Genomic DNA, 23071 nt, shown 5'->3' with positions numbered 1-23071 from the left:
GGGTCAAGAAAGGTGTCAAGATAGCAAATTATACACCTTTGCATAGAACAGCAAAAATGGAGAAATCTGTAACCATATGTATACAAGTGTTCACATACAGCTTGACAAGAACACTTTTTTCCAACTTAAGCTAAATGGCAAATGAGTTGCTTCAAACCAAGCAAAACAATTCTTTCTTGCTCTCCATTTCCATTCTTACTTCTGGTACCATAAAACTTTTTGACTCTTTCATTTTTTTGAACGTGTACCAAAAAGGGAACGTGTGGGTGAAAAAAAGAGCAGAACTTCAAATCTGATCATTCCAAAGCCCTTCTGATGTGCTGCTGTCATCTCCAGCCTTACTAGAATAGGAAAAATACATGTAGGCAACTGCATTTTGAAAGAGAAGGCAGCAAGTAGTAAAAATACTTCATCTAAAAAGCAATTCTGCTTTCATCAAGCTAAATTATATCGAATTAAAAGCAGTACAATGTCCTCTCAGACTTCAAAAGAGCAGAAAGAATAGCAGCTTAACATCGCAGCATCTCTGTTTTGCTGCACCCGACTCCCACCCTAGCATTCCTTAAGGGACCTGTATACAGCTCAAGAAGGATTTTGCAGCACATTGCCCCCAGAGCCATTCATAAAAACCAGTGCCATGTTAAAGGAAAAGAATCATTCACAAAAAAAGATTAGAAGCAGCCAGATTCCCATGATGCTCCTTCCCATTCAAGGGAAAGCCGTGACTCCCATGATCCTGCCATCCATTCATGCAGAATCATGAATCTACTGAACTCACTGGTTTGCTGGATGCTCCCCCTCCCCCCTCCCCCAATATCCCTAATGGCAGATGAAATTATTTCTGCTCCTTTTCCCATCCTCAACCTCTTCATCTCTCCTGAACAGCTGCATTGTTTAAAAATCCCCTGAGAGATGTTGCTATGTCAAATGACGACGTAAATAGCATTAAGCCCCTACTGCAGCAGCAGTCTTGTGATCGCGTCAGAAGAAAATCAAGTTCAACACTGGAGGGGGGGGGCATAGAAATGGTCTATTTTTGAACACAGCTGTTCTAATGTTTAGCACACACATTTGTTTTTTTTACAGGACACAGAATTAAGAGCAACATTAGAGGCTCATCTCATACGTGCAAATGGACTGGATGGGCACAGCCCAAGCCACACACTTTACACACATGTCATTTTTAACTGTTCTGTGGGATCTGCAGCTGTCTTCACTGCCACTCAGATGCTTTGTGAAATGCCAGTTGTTTAAAGGACCCAAACACCACTCTCACAAACTGCTCAACTGGTCCTGTCCTTTTTATACTAAACACTCTTCATTAGGATTGTTACCAATCCATCTTCAAAGCTTCCTGAAATCACTACAGAGATACTAAGAGGACAAGGTAAAGACAAATCTGAATACTATAAATACAAATAATACTATAAATTATATACATAATACTATAAATAGAAAACAATAAAGTATTCACACTACTATTCCTTGAGCCCTTGGACCCTTCTTTAAGCCTTTAGAAAATTAGCAAAGAGCCATTACACTTACTGTAGTTAAGCAATACACTTTAAAAAAGCACTACAGCACCCTTTGTGGGCACAGGGTGTACAGTACAACATATGAAAACGTGTGAAAAGTAGAAGGCTGCCCACTGGTATAGCCAGAGGATAAGGATAAGGTCTTTGTGCTGTTGCTCATGCAAACATGCAAGGCTGTCTTGCCCCAGCAGATACCACCAGCTGACCAAATCCTCCCTCCTCATTTCACAGCAGCTTTCAGGTATCCTGTAACTTTTGCATACCCTGTGCTCTGTCCCAGAACCTGCAATAGGTGGGATGATCCCCTACCTCAGAGAAAGAAACAGTTCTATTTCAAATTACAATGCAAATAGCATTAAGTCACTTCAGTGTAAACTTGGTCTAGTAGTCAGAGCACAAGGTACAGAGGATATCAGGTGTGCTCTCCATGAAAAAATGGAAAAGGGAATTTCCTTGATCTTCAGGATTAAGATGTTCTCAAACAGATGGGCTAGAAGAGAGCACATTCCTGTTTTATCTGCCAGAAAGACACTGAGATGTAGAGTAATAGAGAAAGAAGCAAATAGGCTATGTCCTTATCCAGGGTATCTAGGAGTGCCTGGGCTACTGCTGTCCAAGAGAAAATCTGAAACTCCTTAATGGAGCTTTCAGCTTGAGGACCAGGAGGCACTTGAGAGCCACAGGGAGTGAAAGGAAGGTATAAGACAGTTTTTGCAGTCACAGCTAGAGGACCTGAAAGAGCTATTACCTGCCAGCATGTCCAACATTCCTGATGATATTTTGAAAAGTGGATCTGATGTTTTGTCTTCAGAACTGTATTTCAAATGCTCCTTAGCAGGAGACTAAATATTACAACATCATGCTGTCTATAGTTGTGCAGCAGTCTGTCATCACCTACCCATAGGATGGGAAAGGAAATTCAGCAGATCTCCTTCACAATTCTCAATTCTGACACACAAGTGTCCTAATCATCTCATTTACTAAAAAAATTAGGTGAGATCAGTATTGACCCTACAAATAAATTTTAACCTAAGCATTCACAGGTCCAGTTAATTTGCAGGATCTGTATTACCTTAGCTAAGACATCTGATAATTTAGCAAGACACCAATTGTGCTCAACAGTATCCTGGTAAACCAATAAAAGCAGACATGATCTTCTCCATTCATAGCATCATTTGAGAAGTAGGTTGTTGACCATGAACAAATTTTCACAGCTCTGGAAAGGCTGAATGAACCAACAGTCCCAATAATGATAGAGCAGGCCAGTATAAACGTTGTACAAGACAAAAAGATGAAGTTAACTTTTGCAGAAGATACTGGAATGTATTCTTCCCAAGATCCAGACAGCAACCCAAGAACACAGACTGCAGAGGCAGGGGCACAGCACAGTCCAATACAGTGGTCATGCAAACAAAAGCAGTACATAAGATACACAATGAAAGGGGAACATAAAACAACTTTTAAAAGTGCCTATTTTTGCAGTGGTAAAAGAACTACTGACTTCCTGAGGCATGTTCCCATTGTGCATTTCTGCACAATACAGGAATAAGACAATCTGGAAACAAATACACTATTTAACTACATTCTTCACACCATCAGAAGTACAAACACTTTCACATATAAGTCCTTGAAGTACACATTACCTTCAGTATCCTCAGCAGAGGACTCCAAATAGTGCCTGAAACCTTGGCTAAAGTGTTACCTATTCAAAATAAGCATAAAAAAAACCTTACAACCATTCTGAGGAACAGCCAACAGGCCAACCCTCGCCTGATTTTTAAGAGCATCAGTTGCAACATCAGTAGGTGAAGCAAAAGCCTTATTCATTCCAAAGGCCAGATTTGTCTGATTTACAGGAAACATATCCAGTCTTGATATGCAAGGAAGATGCTAATCTTAACTATCAGGGGAAGTAGGGCATACCTTGTCTACTAAAAAGATTCACTTGCAAAATAACACCACATTACCTAGAGCACCAGGAAAAAGAGAATCACACCGTAATTTAAAAAAATAAAGCAGAAAGCTAGAAACTATGGTGAGGTACACCCTAAATAATAACAACTAAGAATTGTAAAATGGTTAGAAAGCAAACACTTTAATTTATTTTTTTTTAGGGTTTTTTTAAGCTTGCAAATAATTCAAATCATCAGCCCCCCTAAACTGAAATCTTTGTTGACAGGCTAAGAAAATGCTAAGGAAGTCTTCACACATAGATAAACTGGGCTTGAAAGAAGGTTCCCCAAGAGAAGCAAGCTTGTGTACTTTGATGCAACAGCAAACAGACACCAGTTTGGTGGTCAGGAGAAGCATTCCTAATAAATAAAATAATAAAATAACATTACATTTTATCCCTAATAAAATAACATTAGTTCTTGAAACACCTGTTTCAAAGCAGTTTGCTATAGCAGCTTGAATTTGCACCAAGAACAGTGAGGCAAATCCAGTCAACTTTGCAACAGAGAGGTTTGGGATACAAGGCCAACACTGTAAGCAGGTAATGGGGATGGTTCTTTCAAGATCAGGGAAAGGACATTAAAAACTTTCACTACAACTGCAGCATCTCACCACTTTACATTCAAAGCCATGTATAAATATTGCCATCTCAGTGATACACTATAATGCAACTGCTTGCAGAAACATAAAAGGTCTCACTTGGTCTTTAGCTTCCAGATGGTCAGAGATTCTATTCAGTAGGAAAACGGCTCTCCATTTTTCATCATACAGAAGAGGACAAATTTCATTAAGTAAGGAGAATGAACTACATCCACAAATAAAGATGCCATCTTTCCAGTACCACTGAAGTGGCAAACTCATCCTAATCCAGCACCCAAGTCTCCAGAAACAGAGTTTGTAACTTTTCAATATAGGGTAAGAAGCTGAGAGATGAAAGAAAAATATTAAAACCACTTGCTTCTTAGTACTCTATCTATGCAGGACAGAGATGAAGAATTTAAGACTATAGAGTGGCTTCCTGACAGCTCTACAAAGTATTTAGTTGGTTTTAAGGGAGAGCCATTCATTTTGGGAATGTAACCAATTTAGGACTTTCAGAGTTCACAGAAGTAACTCACAGTGTCATGGATGGATGGAATTGGTTTTCCAGAAGTACCAAGTACTTCCAGACTGGTGATAGCAGACTGTTATTACACAGTGATATATTTACCATGTAGAAGCATGTTAAAATCAGCTGGGTATAACAAGAGCTAGTTTTTTCTGAACATTTTGAAGGGTGTGAAACTCTGAACGCGAATACTGATAACCTAAGAAATCTCTAAAAGGAAGCTCTGTTGCACCTGTTGCAAAGGAAGGCCATGCTGCTCCTGCACGGCTTAAGATGCCTGCCTACAAGCTAACAGCACTTGCTATGTTTCCATAAATTTTTTAAAGCATGTGCATATGAAGACTTGGTCAAGCACCTAGGAATTGGTTCCAATTCCTTTCATTCAAGTACACGTGCAGGACTTTCAGAGAATTCATACATACTGCAACAGTTGCACATGTAATCTTTTAGAAACAATTTCCTTTAAAAGAATGAATATTTTTTTAAAATCTAATCGTATAGAAATGTAGAGCAGGTAAAAAAAATGACAGACCTTCATTAAAATGTTCTGTTAACTTTAAGTTTTGATATACACAGACATAAAAGTCAGTGCCTCACTTCTCAGCTTTCAGAGATGACTTCATCTCTCCAAGCCCAAGTCCAAAAACCATTGAGCTGTTGGGCTGTCTAAGTGTTTAATGTGTATATACAGTACTACAAAACAGAGGGAAAACACACTTTATTAATAGCTGCCTCCATTTGCTCTCCTCTGACTTCCATTACATCAAAATATATTACAATTTCTAAGACACGCTAACCAAGTCAGAAACACATTCTGAGCAACACAGGATCAATCAATAAGGCCATTCACCCAAATATTTTGCTCAGCATTGTAAGCTTTTCTAAATCAAGCTTGTTCTAATTACCAAGCTAACTAAAAACACAAAATCAAGCAGCCTGTGACAAACAGCTGCAGAGGCTGACAGCCAGGGGGGCTGCACGCTCCAGTCACGGCAGTGTTTGGAAATGCAGCCGTGATTGCAGGCAGCCAGGCGAGCTGAGCTGCGGTGCTCCCCACGCACGCCCCCGCACCCCAGGCACGAGAGGCTCCTGGGCACCGCACGTGCGGCCGCCCTCGTGCCATCAGGAGTCGTGATTCCCAGAATAGCTCTCCTCACCGCAACCCCAAAATATCCACTCTGGCTGAAGCTGCACAAGGAGTCGGTATGGGCACAATCCCAAGCTGCTTCAGGGGGAAGCACAACGTGAAGTGTGGGAAGGTTGCTATTGTGTAGCAGGCAGCATCTCAAACTCCCCTTCTGGCTCTTCTCCCTCCCCAACACTATTTTTGAACCCTCCACCAAGATTTTATTCCTTTTTTTATATTCATTGATGTATTTGTTTTTACTAAGCATGAAGAGAGCTATTTTTAAAGAAATATTTAATTTACTTAATCATTTTAGGAAGGGCATATGGACTATTTCCCATATTTCCTGTAATATTTCCTTTCCTTTAATATCATTATTATTGTCCGCGACAATGTGTGCACCTGATACATCTATACATGTAGGCATTAATTTTGCATGACTTTTTGCAAAATGAAGTCTAAATTCTTCAGCCATATACTTATTATAACAGTAATTATTAAAAAAAACAAACTTTTTTTTCAGATTTTGGCTCAACACAATGAATTTCAAAAATACCAGAAAAAATACATTGTAAGAAGAATTTGGGGTCACTTATAGAGACTGAAAGGTGTCACATCGTGGATTAACAAAAAATTGTGTCCTTGCTCTCAAGTCAATTTCAAGACATTCAAGTCAGTCACTCTACTTGAATTGAAGCAAATTTTAAAAGGGAAACAAGTTGCTAGGCTGATTCAGCATCATCTTTTATACCTCCACAGTAAAATGTTTGCTGTAGCCCAAAGTCAGGAAGTTAAAAGCACAAGTTTTCAGGGTTTTCCAAAGTATTATTTGTAAGGCAGAATAATACATTGTTAATTAGTCCACATCTACTGTTCAAAGAAACAGAGTACCCAGCTCAGCACTGAAAATGTGGCACATGCCTAAGTTACAGCAGGAATACCTTTATCCAGTAGCTACACAATTTTAAAAGTTGTTTATTTCTCATATTCAAGGATTATTTTTTTAAAAATTTGTTGTACAGAACGAATCAACTGAGTTTCCTTTCTCTATGAAGAGCTACTAACTAGCATTTTTTTCCTCACCACAACATATTCCTGAAAAAAAAGAAGTGATTATCATCATTTCCTCAGCAGAGAAGTTTATCAGGGATTTTTACAGCTTTGACAGATAAAAAGGACTTGATGTAATGGAACTTAACCTGCTAAAAAAGTGATATAAGACACATTCATAGAAGGAAGTTGCAGAAGGAAGACAGCACTGTTTTCACCACACAGTCCTTTCTTGTGCCAGAGAGAGACTATTCCCAGCAGACACCTAAAAGACCTAATTTCAAGTCTCTTGGCAATAGAGCTTCCACCAATTGGCTTAAACCAGATTTGCAAATCAGACTTTCACCCACCCAGTCCAATGCGAAAACAATCCAATACTTATCTTTCCATGTAATGTTCAGCTTATTTTACACTGAAAGTGATATGCAATAGATTGCAGCTTCCATGTTAACAACAGGTGTTTAATGGCCCAGAGACCAGCACAAGGGCTCTTGTTTTGGCATCCCTAAAGGCTTATGTTACAAAGAGGTTGTTAGCAGAGATGGGCATTACATTTCTGAGTATTACAGAAAATGCAATGTATTCCCTCACATAACTACTGCCAGGCAGAGGCAGCAGTGACCCCAAATGTTTTCAGGGAACACAATTCCTGGGCAAGTCCGGGTTTCAAAAGTACCAAGGAAGTCACCTGCCCATTGATCCAATTACCTAACAAGTAAAACTGTAAGACTCAAGAAACCATTAAGTTCCAGAGTTAGTCCTGATCCTACAGGCACAATATACAGAGTATGTGAGGAGAGGGAAGAGGCTGCTTGTGCTGTGTTTACTTTCAGACAAGGAAACCCAAAGTACCTAATCCACATTTAAATAACCTTTATACACTTCCTTCCCCTGGACTTTCTGGGTTTACAGACTATTAATAAATACTGCATAGAACACATTGACAGTAAGGTTCACAGCAAGCACCTTCTTTCTGGAAGATGCACACTCAGTCTTGCCAGGGGTGAAAAAGCACCACTTCCTAGAGCTTGCCAGCTCACCCTATTGCTTTGTGGAACCCCTAACAGTGACCAATAAACTTCCTGGTTTTCATCCTTAAAACCACCTGGGACATGTGGTCTGTTACTTCATATGCCAACAGATGATATGGAAACAAAGTCCTTTTCCAAGGATATCACTACTCATCTACAGAACATTTTACTTGTGGCTTGTCCTACCAGATTGCTGCCTCAAAACTCTCCTAAGAGGTGAAGCAGTTCTAGGACTGCATCGTGCAGCTTGCAGGACATCTGTCAAGTGCTCCTCTCTAAGTATTCTGCTCATTTTCTTTAAATGAATCCAGGCAAAATGTCACTGAGAAAATTCAGGAGAACTTGATTAAAAAAGAGGGACTAAGGGGAAAAAAGATCCAGCCAACACCACAGAACCAAAATTCTTCTAAAAGAAAAAAATTCAAAACTAAAAATAAGCTCCTTTTCCAACTGCTCTTTTACATCAGGGTTCATCTATTTAATTTATTAACAAATTAATAAAAATTAATTCAGTTTGAATCCTCTGTCCATTCTCTACAGTGCCTGCAAACCACTCCTTTAGTAAGTGGCTCACACAAGGCAAAATCAAGAGAACCTCCTTCACTTCATCCAAGGGAAGCTTACTTCAGAGATGAAATCCAAGACCTCATTTGGAATCAAAGATCCTCACACTACAACTTTATGTGAAAGGTGACTTCAGTGCATCAAAACAAGTCTGAAATATTTGAAGCCATTTTGTCAAGTTCAAGAAATATACGGGGATTTCAAGTATGTCAAACTGAACCTGGCTCAGATGATAGGAGGCTGAAAACACATTCATTTACCTTAGAATAGATCGCTAAAGGTCAGAATAACTGCCGGATTCACTTAGTCTTCAAGTTAAGCTCAGGCAAGTGAACCTTCTCATTTCTGCGTGAGAAAAGTAAAAAGATGTATTCTTCCTCTCAGAGCTTGTCTGCATTTGCATTTGCATAAACAAATATTCTTACCTGCCAACTCTAAAATGTGAGGAGGGTTTAGTGGGGTGCAGTGGGGAGGAAATCCAAGTGATAGGGCAGAGATGAAGGAGCCAAGTGCTCCAAGGGAGCTGATCATCTGCAGGGATCAGATCTGTCATGGGGGCATGGCCCATTTCTTGCAGTGGGTCATGGTAAGGGATGGGGCACAAGCACATGGGTCAGCATCAGGTCTGCTTCAGAATGCTGCCCACCATCTGGTTACCAAGAAAGCAGAAGAAAACTGTAAAACACACCTACCTAGTAAACGGGGAAGAAACATTTCTGGGTTTGGCACCACATCCCATTTTTGTACTCAAAAATCATGCCAAGACTGGTAAGAACACAAGAGAACCTGAGTATAAGCATAACAGCTATCAGTTTACAATACCCAAAATCTTAGGGTTCAAGAGTAGTTCAAGATGAAACTACCATGACCAAGTAACTTAGATACACTACACACTGGGCTGAGGAAATGCATTGGAATGAAATAGCTACATAGATTTTAATTGCAAATAATCTATATTTCCTTATAGAAAAAACCTGTATTTTCTTATAGTCATGTAGCAGAATCAAAGTTTTGGGCATTAGTTGCCAAAATGTATGAAAGGCTTACAGTGTATTCCAATTAAATGCTAACTTGTGAGAATACATTGGAAAAACAATGGATTTCTCAGAACTCAAACAATTTAATTGGAGCCAATTTTATCACCTGGGTGTATGTAACACTAAACTACCAACTTTAAAGCAGTAAATAGAAATTTCCTTTCATTATATAGTAACTGATGACAAACTCAAAATCTGCCATGTTGCTTTTATATGTACTCACCTACAAGCAAGTAGCTACTTAGACTTATAAGTAGAAACACTAGCAAGCAGTAACAGTTTTTTTCCTGGCTCTTGCAGCTCATACTCAACTCCATGACCTGTCCTGTGAAGGTACCAGCTATAAACGGACATCAATACCAAATTCTCTTGACACTTTCCCTATAGACAAACTGAAGTTTTTCCTTGTTTAACTGTTCTGCACTACATTCTTCATATTGCAGCCCCCAGGTAATGAGTTTCTACAGCAAAGTAGTTCCCAATTCTCCTCAGAACAAACCTATCCAGTGCAGTAACTGAAGCCTTTCTGCCTGCAAATCCATGGTTCGATAACCAACTGCCAGCACAGAGCACCTGAGATGTCTTGGACCATGTTTATTATTAAATACAGCAAATCAAGGAACAGACTCATAATGTGGCACTCAAACAATTGTCTCCATTCACAGAGAAATTTTCTTTCTGATCCTCCCTGAATCTTTGGAAGTGTTTAGCAAAGTAATGCAACATACACTTCAGAAAAGTGGTGGAACAGTGAAGCAGCATGAACTAAACTAAGACAAGCAATTTTTATAGTGACCTTAATAGTCTGTGCTTGTGCATGACAATTTGATTATAAGAACAAATATGTTTCCATAAAACTTACATAATTCCTCATAAAGGTTGTCCATGATGACTGAAGAGGAAATTCTAAATTTTTTCTTCAGCCAGTGGCTGATATTCTATTTCTTAGGGAACAGAAAGCAGAATTTCTCTTTCATGGCAAATCCTAAAACACCTAAGTACTCTGTAAAAAAAAACAGCTTGAAATCATGCTTGAAAACACAGTGAAAAGTCTTCTGAAGTCTTTAACGACTTGTAATTAAACCACTAATTTTTGTTGCTCAAACTGAGCTGCACACTCAGAAGATCTGGCATTCCTGTAACATCAGTTCAGCCACTTTAATGCACATACACACATGAAAAATATCAGCTCCAGGTCAGCTGGCATTTAACATGCAGAAAGGCATATCAGTATTTCCCTTATGATGGTGGTTATACAACTCGCATTTTGTAAATAGATGTTACTCCTAGCAGAAGTCTACCCTATGAGCAGAAGAGTCTTCTAAAACAGAATGAACACACCTGAGCCTCAAAAGCTCTCTCCTTATTTGTGGCAGACTGCATCTATCCATTCAGTAGGATAAGCATGAGACTGATTAGTGAAAAGGAGGTCAAAACCAAAAACATGCACAGAATCACACAAAAGAACTGGAATTAGTTGAACAGCCTTTCTTCCCTAAAGAGGAGCAAGCTCATGCCAATTTGAAGAACAATGGACCACCATAATGAAGTTGGAAGCTACCTTAGAAGGCTGCAAGGGAAGACCACTCAAGTAATTACAGTCTTAGCATTAAAAAAGTCACCCACCTTATATATGACAACATCTGAGCAGACTGCTGAGACCACATGAGACTGAATACAAGACAATTCTGCCCAGCTAAAACCTAGCAGGATCTGAAAGTGCAACTCGGGCTTGCTTGATCATGCAGACTATCCTAATCCTTCAGTATATGCCACAATGAACAAGACAGACTTTTCAGTAGCTCAGTGTTGTCAAAAGAAGTGTTCTGAAAACCCAGCGTGAGTCATCTCATTTCAGAATGGTTTAGGAAAGGAAGCAGAAAAATGTTTGGGTGAAGCCTAACACTAATTATGTATTACAGGCTGCTTCACATAGGTACATGTACCTATTTTTTTTAATCTGAGAACCTCCCCCAACAGCTATCATGTAAGTGCTGAAGCTCAAAGCAGTAGATTTATCGGTCTTGTCAGCATCATGTTTAATTCCCAGGGAAGAAGAGATACCCAGACTGCTACAGAAAGGGTTATGACCACTTTCAGGAAGCTTGACACTTCATGCATAGGTGTTTGATTCCAGAACAAGATTATTTGTAGAAACTTCTTTCAGTTATAGTTTGACTTAGGAAAACAATTTTATGTAACGTTGCTAGAAACGTGACTGCACATGCCCACACATGCAGCAAACTGTCATCCAGCTACTGCAGAGAACCACCAAAAAACACCACCTTGTTGTAGCTTCTTTATGTACTGGCAGCAAGCATCGTCAGTTACACAGGTTACCCAGGCAGTGACACCTATTCTGCTGCATTTACATTGCCACTGGACTGATCACAGCATCACGGTAGGTCCAGACAATGCACTGACAACCTTAAATGCAGGATACTAATGAGCAATGCCAATTACTTCCAAATCAGTGAAGATAGAACTTGATGACAGCTTTTCTCTAAGAAGGATTGCTCTCTACAATTTAAAGATACACATAGAAAATAATAGTTTTCTGTCCAGAAAACAGTTTCATACGCCATCTTACATTGGACACTAAAAATCAGAAATAATGACATTTATATCAACAGAATTGTATGCCCTGACTTTCACAGATCTAATACAACAGCTACTGTTCAGCAAGCTGAAGTCCTTGATTTTTTTCAGTCATCCTTACTTTCACTCAGCAGTCCCCTACAAGTTAGTACAGGACAGTGTTTTAACTACTGACTTAGGGGGATTATGCTTTATAGTAAAGCAGTGCTACTAATAAATTCACAGAAATATTTAGTAAACCTAAGCCAAAACTGTACATTTATGACCTTGGAAAAAGAGCAGTTCTTGCCATTATCTGCATTACATACACAAACCATTTTAGAAAGCCTGAGCAAGACAACGGAGGGTAACACAAAAGCATGATCTTACAGGTTTCTTTGCCCAACATTATTATGCTGAGAAACCTGCTTTATAGTCTACAACTCCTACTCCTGCTTATCAAAACCTTTTCACATGGTTACATTTCTCACTTTATCTTGACATAACTCTGCACAAACTAATAACCTTGCGTGAAATATGCCTGAATAAAAGAGATCTAGATTAGAAAAGGAATTCTTGTAGGTTAAATTATACTTTGCACTGATTGGAAAATCATTTGTCAGCACGAGACTTGAGGAAGCTTTTTCCTAACTGGTCCTGTACAATATCCATTTGTGATAGAAACACTAAAGTTTCTCCCTTATTTTTTCATTACAGCCACTTACTACTCACTTAATGAAGGAACAATCCCAAATACAGATTCTTAAACACATTAACTCATTCCAAATATTCTTATGACTATGAACACTCATCACCTCAACAAAGCTTACAGGTCTCTAATCTAATCTTTGAGTAGCTTATTCAAACAAAACAAAAAAGAGAGAGGAGGGGCAAGCTACCCACAATAAATTTGTACACTTGGTAAGACAACAAGTAACATAAGGGAAATGCTTTGAACACCTTCTAGTTGCAAAGAAACCACATATGGCTGGAGCCCATGAAATCAAACTTGCTTCAAACTAAGGGAATATTCAGATGGGGAAATGACTGCATGTTTCTTACCTTATTATGATTTTAGACGGCTACTACTACATGAATAGGTGGTATTTCAGTCTGGCCTCGTAAGCTGTTCTTATGGAAGACTAACAGTTTTAGGAGTACTTATTCCAGAACTAACCTCTATTGTTCTCAGAAGTTAAATATGAACAGCTGTAAAATTGATCTGCAAGGCCTTTACCACTTATATCTGTAACATTTGCACTGTGCACAAGAGCAAAGCATTTTCAAAATCAGAGCTGTATATATTAGCATGTATGAAATTCATGTGCAATTGTATTTATTTAGAAGCATGCCAGTGAAGTGTAGGAAAAAAGTTTTAACTCACTTATTTCAGCAGAAACCTGGTCCAGTTTTTCTTTTGACCTACTGATTAGAACCACCTTCATTCCACGTTTTGCTAACTGCAAGACAAAAGAGGAGACATTAGAATAGTCATAAATCACTTCCAAGTTAGTATCCTAATTAAAGGAATTGCAAGATTCATAAAATACCACGACAACATATGACCAGCAAGTCTGAAAAAAACACAGTTTTCAATAGAGACACAAAAGGAAAAACCAGGACAAATACTTCTATGTTCTTTCTTACTTAATTCCCTTCACACCACATTATCTTCTCAGTCATCTAGTATAAGTGGATAGACATACTCATAAAATAACAAATAGTAGATATGTTACAAAACTTTTACACTACCTCTGCAAGTCAGAGCAAAGACATTAAGTTTAATATGCCAAATTAAGATATCCATGGTCACTTGAACACCTATGTTGCAACTCAATACTTCCTCCCTATAGTAAGGCTCCACTCTGACTTTGTACTACTCACAAGTATTAATTTACTTCTGCAACTCTTTTAGGGAAGCTATCTGTGGAACTTAAGCTGTGGCCAGAGAAAAACCTGGTCATCAAATCAGACCTACCACTGCAGGTTTAAAATGGGCTCTAACAATTTAATTGAAAAGTTGAGGAAGACATGAAGACAGTTAGATATCTGAATTACTCTAAAATGAAAATTATGTTTGTGACTACTATAAGTAGAAACAATATATCTATCCACAGTTCAAAGTGGCACTGCCTTTCAGAGACTTAAGACCTACATATAAAAAACACATATGTTGTCATCGCTCCCACAAAACTCCTTCACTGCCTTCAGAATCTGATGAGAATGGATTTTCAATGGAATTTTAAAAAAACGGCAACAAAAAAAAATCCCAACCAACCAACAAAACACACAGATGCAGAAACCTCAAACACCACAGCATTGTATAGCAACAACCTGAAGTGGCTTCATGGCATCTATTTTTCTAGCAGGAGAATGCAAAGCAGTAGTGATTCTGTCAGAGACAGGTATGGCAGAGTCCATCAGTGAATTCTGTACTTTACTCCCAGAGGTACTACTATCCTATAAGCAGTAGAAATCTCATACTGGATCTCATGAGCATAGAGTAAGCTGTGGTGTAACAAAAGACACCATAGGAATCACTAGCAGACAGCTGCCAGGTTCAGGCTTACAGACAACTTAAGCCTTCTGCTCAAGGAAATGACGTGGTGTTACAAGAATTACTGTCTAAAAGGGATGAACACATCCAGCCACCTCCAGATAAGCTTTACATGAAGCCCAGAGTAGGTTTGGAAGGCACCAGGAAAAAGGGAATGGCACTCTTCTTCCACAGGATCCAGGCAGTGAAGGCCTTGATTACCCAACCTGCTAGGACAATCTGACAGTATTCTATTCAGAATCCAAAATAACTGTGGTCCCATGAGGCAAAAAAAGCCTGAGAGATCTTTCTCATGGATGCAAAGCTCCAGACTGGCAACAGAACAGTTTGCTCTCTTTTCAGCAGTCATGACCTTTGGGCTCAGACTGCTTCAGTAAGTACCTGGGCTTACTGGAAAAGTGTTCAGCTGCACTTGTCTCAAAAGACAAGAAGTAAAATGATGCCAATACATCCAGTCAGTGGCACCTCACCATATTTAGAGAATTTCCACAAGGGTGAACTTGGGAGAAATCTCTGCTATGTTCATACTAAAGGGATGCATTCTGAGAAGTACATCTGAAAGCAGAAACCCTTTTGCAAGTGAGTTCTAAGTAGACAGCACATAAAACACCCAACAAAAGCCCCTGTAACTAGGAACAAATATCACTAAGAGAAGTAATCAAATTTGGAAAAGATACAGCACTTGAGAGCAGGTTCAGTTAAAGTGCCTGATGAATACTCTATCTTCACTTTCAACCTAGTTGGTTGAAAGGAACCACAATCATCCAAAGAGAGATAATGATCCCCAAAATCCCAGATACTAATTATATTTTTTATATAGGAATCAAGGAAGACCCACTTGCTTTGTAGATAACCTGTTATTATACTTGTCCCTTTGGTCAATATCCTTCAGGTCCTGGAATGGCTGAATGACAAGTCCTTAAAACTTAACATAAAAACTCAACTAGAGTAGCATATGTTGGGAAGATACCCTTGTAGCCTAAGGATTGATGCAAGCAAGGGTCACCATTCTAATGGAGCCGATGAATGGAGGCGTTTGATTTCCTTCAATGCCATGTTAGTGACTACCACATTTTCCATTCTGGTAACAAAACACAGCTGCTGTTCAAACTCTTTCTCTCCAGGATGGAAAACAATGACATCAACAGCCAACCAAAGCAAGGTTAAAGCTGTTGTTAGAGTAGACATAGCAATAGATTCTAAAAATGCTATACTCAACAGATGGGCATAGTAGAGTACTACAAAGTATGCAACGGGATCGCAACCTCTAGTTTATCACTAGAGCATAAATACGGCTAAGATTGAATTTATACTAATGATTTTCAAAAGCATGCAGAAGATAATGATAGAGGGGCAACGAATACTGACTCCTGACCACATCCTCAAAATATGAAACCTTTCACAAAGGGGTGATCTAGCAATGATAAGAATATCACTGCTGGGCAAAAATTAAAGGTCTTAATACTGCAAGAGTGAAAATGTGAAAACAGTTCTTTGCTTGGAAAAGGAAAATAATCTACAGAGCAGAGTATAACCCAAGATTCCACGCACTCATAAAGCTCGTCCATCACTTTCCAGTGAGACCATATCAAACTTTCAAAAAGGCAATTCTCAACACTCAGTTGCAATTCTCAACAATCCCTCCAAGAAAAAGGAAGTTGTCTGCATGACTATAATCACAGCCATCAGGGCCCAAGCAGCCATATGCTAGTGGAATTTATAGTAGCCAGAAGAGAATTTTTAGTAGAAAATCAAGCCTCTGCTGGCAGCCTGGAGATATTTCTGGAGTTAATTTAAAAACTGAGACGTCTTTTCAGGTATTCCACCTTTCACTCTACATCCACACTTGACTTTATCAATTTTCTTCATCTGTCTAAGCTGTCAAAGGATGGATTTGTGTTTTATTCTAAATAAACACATAAGTACCAATAATAAATACAACTCATGAACAGTGCATTTTATTCTGTAGCCCAAGAATGAGTATCAGTACCCTCTGGGGTGCTTTTGGGGTGTTCTTTGCTTATAGCAACCACTACAAGGCAGTTGTAATAGACATGGTTTTCCAACAGTATCTCATACTCAAGGCTTTCCTAATGGGGGTTTGAATGCAGGAGTCAGCCAGCAGCAGACATTCATGCTTGAAAGAAGCCTAGTTCTTAGAGACATTACAGAACATAAAGCAAGCTGCAGTTTTATTCACACAGTATCTTCACACACAGATCCTGAAACTAATCTCCCATGATGTTCAGAGGGTGTCTTCCACACTAGAGGACTTCCTCCTAATAATGCTCTGCTGTGGGCACAGTGACCTCCTTCCACTTGCTCCAGACAGTTAAAATTAAGTGTTGCATCATTTGCTTTGGTGCCATGTAACTGAGATACCTGGCACGTATGAGCTGTGAACAATAAACCAGGATCAGGTGCTGCTGGCACCAGGCTTAATTCCTTTTGCAATCCATTCCCCTTCCTTGAACCAGTACTGTGAGATACTACTTCCTGCAAAATAGAAAGGAATTTGGGGGCTAGGGGTGAGGCAGCAAGGCAAGGCACATCAGGATGACAGGAATCCAAAGGACAAGGACTATCCATGAATGCCATTTTCCCTGTGGGCTTTGCAAAACAAAAAAAAAAAACACAAAACAAAACAACATCAAAGAAAAGGGAATCTCTCACCGCTGATCTCACACAAAATCATGCTGGTGTTTCAGAGAACACAAAAACAAGCACAGACAAGCTTACTTTGATACGAGTGCTGAGTTTAAAGTTATTTTTGCTATAAATTGTTGTAGTCAGCACTATTTGTCATTATGTTCTCTGAGCTTACAGGCTAAATTACCCTATACTAACAGGCACTTTCTGTCTTAAGCAGTACATTCCATCACATGAAATATATTTGGAGCCCACATATCCATCAAGATCAAAAGTACAGAAAAAGAGATAAAGGTAAAACCCAGCTTCAGAGACTTTATGAACTTGAGGAAGTAATTGGAACATACTGCTGGCAGCTGTAAATGCCATTTAGTCAGTGCCTGGAAATACCAAAAGGAAATACCAAGGGCTGAGAAAGTTAAAATTCTTTTAAAAACTAGAAAAGTTAAAAACTGAAGGACAAGGTAAGAGTTGAAAACATAGTTCACAAATAAACAAAACTAACAGAGATACAACTTTTGGCTGGTTACCAGAAGGAGGCAAGGTAGAAGACCTCTTTCTCCACAGGTATCTATGTTGAGACAAGGTGAGGAGATATCATATGCAGCTTGACAGAGTTGCGACAGCTTGACATATTGCCAAGAATCAAGCCAGACTTGCAAATTATATGAATTCTTACCTCTTCTGCATAGGCTTTTCCAATCCCATCAGTAGCTCCTGTGACCACTGCAACAACAAAAAGAAAGACAAATCTACATTAGTTGCTTCACAGAAGGAACTGCAATGGGTGTTTTCCTATGTAGGCTATTAAAGTACTCATTCCAGACAAACACATCAAAGTCTTTGGAATAGGTGTACAGCTTTTATGAAATCACCTTAAAAACTCACACTGAAACCTTTCCATAGGTAAGAAAGGAGAGAAAGAGATGGAATTAGGAGCCTAATGTGTTTCAAGAATCAGGTTCAGCACCCCTTCTCAAGCCAGTCCTCTGTCCCAATACACTTCTTCAGAGGCTTTGTGGACTAAGAGATTTCCAAGCCATTTAACTGAAAAAAGCTGTTTTATGATTATTAAACCAGCTGCCACCTTAGTTTTAAGTACACAGTAAAATAAAAGGTATCTCCAATCCTGTAAGCATCCAAGAAAACAGCTTTTAGGACACAGACAACAGGTCTCTGCTAGTGTTCCTCCAGCAGATTTCAGATCCCTATGACCATGGTGCTCCCCAGCAGCAAGTATGAGTGACTGATCCAGACATCAATTGCAAGCTGGGCTTCTACAGCTTAAACTTTCTCACCTGTGGGTGACTGGATCTGTGTCAAGCTTCAAGTCTTTCTAGGATTCTTTTCCACAAGCTGCGAAGCTGTGAGTGACTCAACATGCCATTAGTTTGACAGATTATTCCAGGGCTCTCACCACACTAGTAGCTGATCATCTCAGTAAATAGCAATTCCTCCATACAGAAACTGCTTTTCCAACCACTTTTTGCTCAAGTACATTCAGCACCACTTCTTTTCTCCCTCAGCTTTTTTTTTCTCACCAAACCAAATGCCTACACCTCAACATCCTTACATTTTTAGCTCTCCTGTCTAACCTCATTTACCTGTCTCTGCTCTCACTCTCCAAGCAGCCACACAACATACCAGATTTTTTCTGTCTGTCCTTTGATCAGATCAGAACAGCTTGGTTTGTTCTTCTACTGCTTATTGTTGAATGTAAGCATGGCCAAATAACTGGACTTGTTTAATGTTTCAGAACAGTGAACTAACTGGGAGTGCTGGTTTAATTCTCATGTCAACCTCTACCTGAATGAAACTCATAGCATAGAGGTGCTGTCTGGCATTGGGATTCAGCAATAACTTCCCTTCGGAGCACCGGAAGGAGAGGTGTTTGCAGATGATTTGATTAGTTACTGCTTGCAGATCCCCTCTACCAGCTGGCATGCAAACTGCAGTCAGAATATTTGTGTTTGATTACTAAGAGCTCAGAAATGCTATAACCCCTTCAGTCTCTATGCCTGCTATCTATGAATAAATGGAAGTAATAACAAAAGATCAAACTGCCAGCAAAGGTCCTACCTGAGTTTGAATGGTCCAGCAACAATTCAGTAACAGGCTAGAAGGAAAGATACAGTCATATCCCTGATTTAAGTGAGATTCACAGATGACCACAGATGAAGGTACATACATATATGTTTATCCCTTCCCTAGTTTCAGGGTTCATTTGCAAGATGCCATAACTCCAGCATATAAGGATATGCATACTGCACACAAGGGACATTCCAGCTACTAAACAGAGCTCTGGTTGCTGCACTGTCAAAGACAGGGAATTTTATTGAGAAAACCAAGTGTCTGTGTCACACTGCTTTTGCCACTTCCTATCCAGCCACCATTAGGAAAGTGTGAGTGACAGGTTTGGTAGAGAAATAAAGTCATGTAATGAAAGGTGAATCAAGGGTCCAAATGACCAATAAAAATCAGACTTTAGGGAAGAAATCAAGAATACATTATCAGGAGCCCATTTCCTGCCACTAAACTTGTAGCAGTATTGTTACCCACTCAGCCAGACACACCACAGTCCTGCAGGACAGCACAATCCCTTTAGTTCAAGAACTAACAAGCTTCAGTTTCAGCCTTGCTGACCTGAGATTCGCATTATGTATCATCACACAAGTCATTGCTGCTTCACCAAAACAATGAAGCAAACAGGAGTACAGTGAAAACAGTACCAGGATCCCTCCCTGTAAGGATCACAACAGTAGCTGGACAAGTTCTAAGCTGACCCCATGTGGAAAACATTCAACCTCAGTGACTCGGTGAAAAGGTTATTTCTTTCACTATAGTTAGTGAGGCATCTAAAGAAGAGCCATTCCCTGTAACACTTAGATTGTTTCTTCTCCTTCCAACTCAGAAATTATAGACTTAATGGGTTTATTCCCAGATAACAAGCTCAGCATTTTTAAATACTGTTTTCTGACACTGCAAATTATTCCACTTCTAGCAGCTGCAGCCAAAAACACATGCTCCATGAGGCAGGGACTCCAAAAAGCACCTGTAGCCCTTTAAAGACTTGGTAAAGTACAAGTAGTTTCAGTCAAGGATATTTACTCATTTATTGAATCCATTGCTTAGGTAAATGGTAATGGAATCAGCTGGAGCATGAGACATAAGCTGAAGATCAGGGATTTCTAACTAAAGTGTAACAGGATTTTTTTTTCCCTTTATAGGCCCTAGTTCAAATTAAAATAACCTGTAGTCCAGAGGTTGAAGTAGCCCCCAGAACAGAATGTGAGAAATTTAAATAAACCTGATGCACATACAAATCACAAAATCCCATCAGGAAAAAAGTAGTGCTTGAGCCATCACCTACAGAAACAGACTCCTGGTTGATACACATCCCTGCTCTGTTTCTGCTGCAGGAAAAGGCATAGGTATGAGGATAAAGTACACAGCTGGTTTTTCTTAGCAATAAGGGAACTCCTTGCAAGATGACACTGAGACCATCATTTAATTAGTGGTTCTATGTGGAGAAGGATAACTCTCTTCTGCTCCATGCTCCCACACCATCTTGAAGAACAAACACAGTACAAGGAGTGCTTTCCAATATCTAACCAAAACCCTACTGTTTTCAGGCCACACTTCTCTTCCTAAGGCCCTTTGAGAGAAGCCACCTGGCTCAGCTCCCTCCCATTCAAAGCAAATGGATTTCCCATCTACAGCTGCACTGCTGGAGAGGCCATCTAGGTCAGCACCCAGTTCAGCCACCTCTGGTTACTGTCCATGTTCTGAATCCTCGTGGGCAGTTTGGCCAGAAAGGCTGTCCTGACAGGAATCTGCCAGAGCGGAAAGCATAACTTAGACCCTCCATTGTAAAAGAAGGGAGAAGAGGTGGGTAAAGGTAATTGATAGGACCAACATCACAGAAGTCGAGAGTCAGCCACTTTATCTTCCTCCACATTTTGGATTACCTAAAGCTCGTACATTAGAAAGTCACTATTTTCACATTGATTACATTCATCTCAAGCTTCCATACTGTAGGAAAATGTTGCAGTTTTAACCACTCCAAAGCTGTGTCTGTTTAACTAAATTTCAACTTGATGTGCCCAAGCTAGTTTGACTCCAAGTGTAGATTAAGCTTTTGAATTTTGTTTCTACTACAGACTGCCTTCCAACAAAAGTTACAAATTGACTGCAGTTGGCAGAGCTTAAAGAAGGCAAAGCAAGCGGGATAGAAATAAGTTATTGTCTATACAAGAAAGCTGCACCAGCACCTAAGTGTGATTATACACATTTACTCAGTAGTCAGACTAACTGTAGTAGCTTCCCACTTCAGCCATCTGCTGTCTCCAGGAGAGAAGCAAGAAGAGTGCCCAGGCAACTTGTGTGTGAGCCCACAAAGTAAATGTTTGCCTGAATGGAAGTATTGCAGCATTGGCTAATTTTAGATAAAGAAGTCAACACCCATCTTTGCCTTTTCCCCTACAGCCCTAAAAGTCAGGGGACAAAAAATAAGGGAAGGTGTCCAGTAACACCACATACTCTGAGAGCACCTCACTCCTAATAAATCAATACATGCACTCACATTGGGCTGGAGATGTTCTACCCTGGGAAGTTCCCACTGGCCAGTCTTCAGCAGCTTTGGATACATGGTATTTCACAAAATAATTAGTCCTCACCTGGAACACATTCCCATCTCAAGAACTTTCTTTGAAATTAGTATATGCGTAACTAAAGAGCTGACATATATATACATCATCTTTCTTAAGTTCCAAAACAGCCTGTCTAAAAATCCCTGTTCTGAGAGTCCACAAAGCCTGGCCCTAGTGAGTCCAGCACACTGAAAGGAACATCTCTTGCTCTTCTAGGAAATTGTATTTTGGGTAAGCATGGCATAATCATTGTTATCAGTGACAGATGTATGTATCATTTTCTAGTTCTGGTTTTTATTTCAGTTTTGCATCAATAGTCTTATATTCCAAACCCTACACCATTTGGAGTGGTAGGCAAGAAGTTGGAAAGCTGCTAAACTAAAAACACTGCTCATGCTAGCCACTAGTGTACACCACATCAGTATAAATGACTGTGAACCTGCCCATGCTTTGGATGCAGTGATAGGGTGCAAAAAGAAACTGCCAATGTAGTATTGAGGTCTCCAAACAATGAGAGCAGTGTGGAACATCATCTGCTCACACTGCTGGAGGAGGAGGTTACACTATATGTAGGCTGTAGATGTTTCCATTACCATTGTCTATATACAAGTCATCAGCACAAGATCACAAACAGTTAAATTTTTATTACAGTATTATCCTTAATATATCATGTAATCATTTCCTTAAATCACCAGAATCTTTACCTCAGGACAGTATAGCATCTTTGCCCTAACGGCTGTGCCAGAATTTTGCTTCCTATGTGGTTGTGGGGAGAGAAGAACTAAAAATGAAATCCATACCTCCCCCCACAGATTTTTCAATTCCCACTTGAAGCTGAACTACGCTTTTTTGACCTCTTACAGTGATCTCTTTAATTTAAGATACAGCTACACGGCCACAACCACAGCTTCCACTACTAGAATAGCTATTGACACAACTCACTAATTCTCTACAACTTAATACCACCTAGTCAACTTACCTCCTAATGCATAGCTTTTGTCACATACACAACAAGTATGATGTAGTTAATAAGCATTGGCAGCATTTCCTGGCCAGTACCAAACTCAGGGCAACCCTTGACAAACAAAGTTAGAAAGCCTCACCAGTCAGTGAGGCGTTATCTTGCACTAAAAGGGAACAGCTTTCCTGTTATTAAAAAAGCCATAGACCAAGCCTGTGGAACACATGCAACCAGACAGTGACTTCAGTCTAGAAGATTAAAATGACCAGTGGTA

The 23071-nt window shown here is 39.6% G+C and overlaps 1 protein-coding gene across 2 annotated transcripts in view; it reads right to left on the bottom strand.

Annotated features, from left to right (window-relative positions):
• Window positions 1-23071, bottom strand: part of HSD17B12 (hydroxysteroid 17-beta dehydrogenase 12) — a 119010-nt gene that overhangs the window by 33380 nt on the left and 62559 nt on the right. For both annotated transcript variants that reach the window (XM_086892241.1, XM_086892242.1), the window contains 2 exons: window positions 17867-17913; window positions 13366-13441 (listed from right to left, as the gene is read on the bottom strand). In XM_086892241.1, the coding sequence (XP_086748367.1) occupies window positions 13366-13441; window positions 17867-17913 (123 nt within the window). The remainder of the gene's footprint in view (window positions 1-13365; window positions 13442-17866; window positions 17914-23071) is intronic.

Source organism: Cyanistes caeruleus, chromosome 6 (genome assembly GCF_971803275.1).
Source record: "Cyanistes caeruleus chromosome 6, bCyaCae1.hap1.1, whole genome shotgun sequence".
Lineage (NCBI taxonomy): Eukaryota > Metazoa > Chordata > Aves > Passeriformes > Paridae > Cyanistes > Cyanistes caeruleus.
The sequence above is the reverse complement of the archived record's forward strand: the minus strand, read 5'-3'. Positions and strand labels throughout refer to the sequence as shown.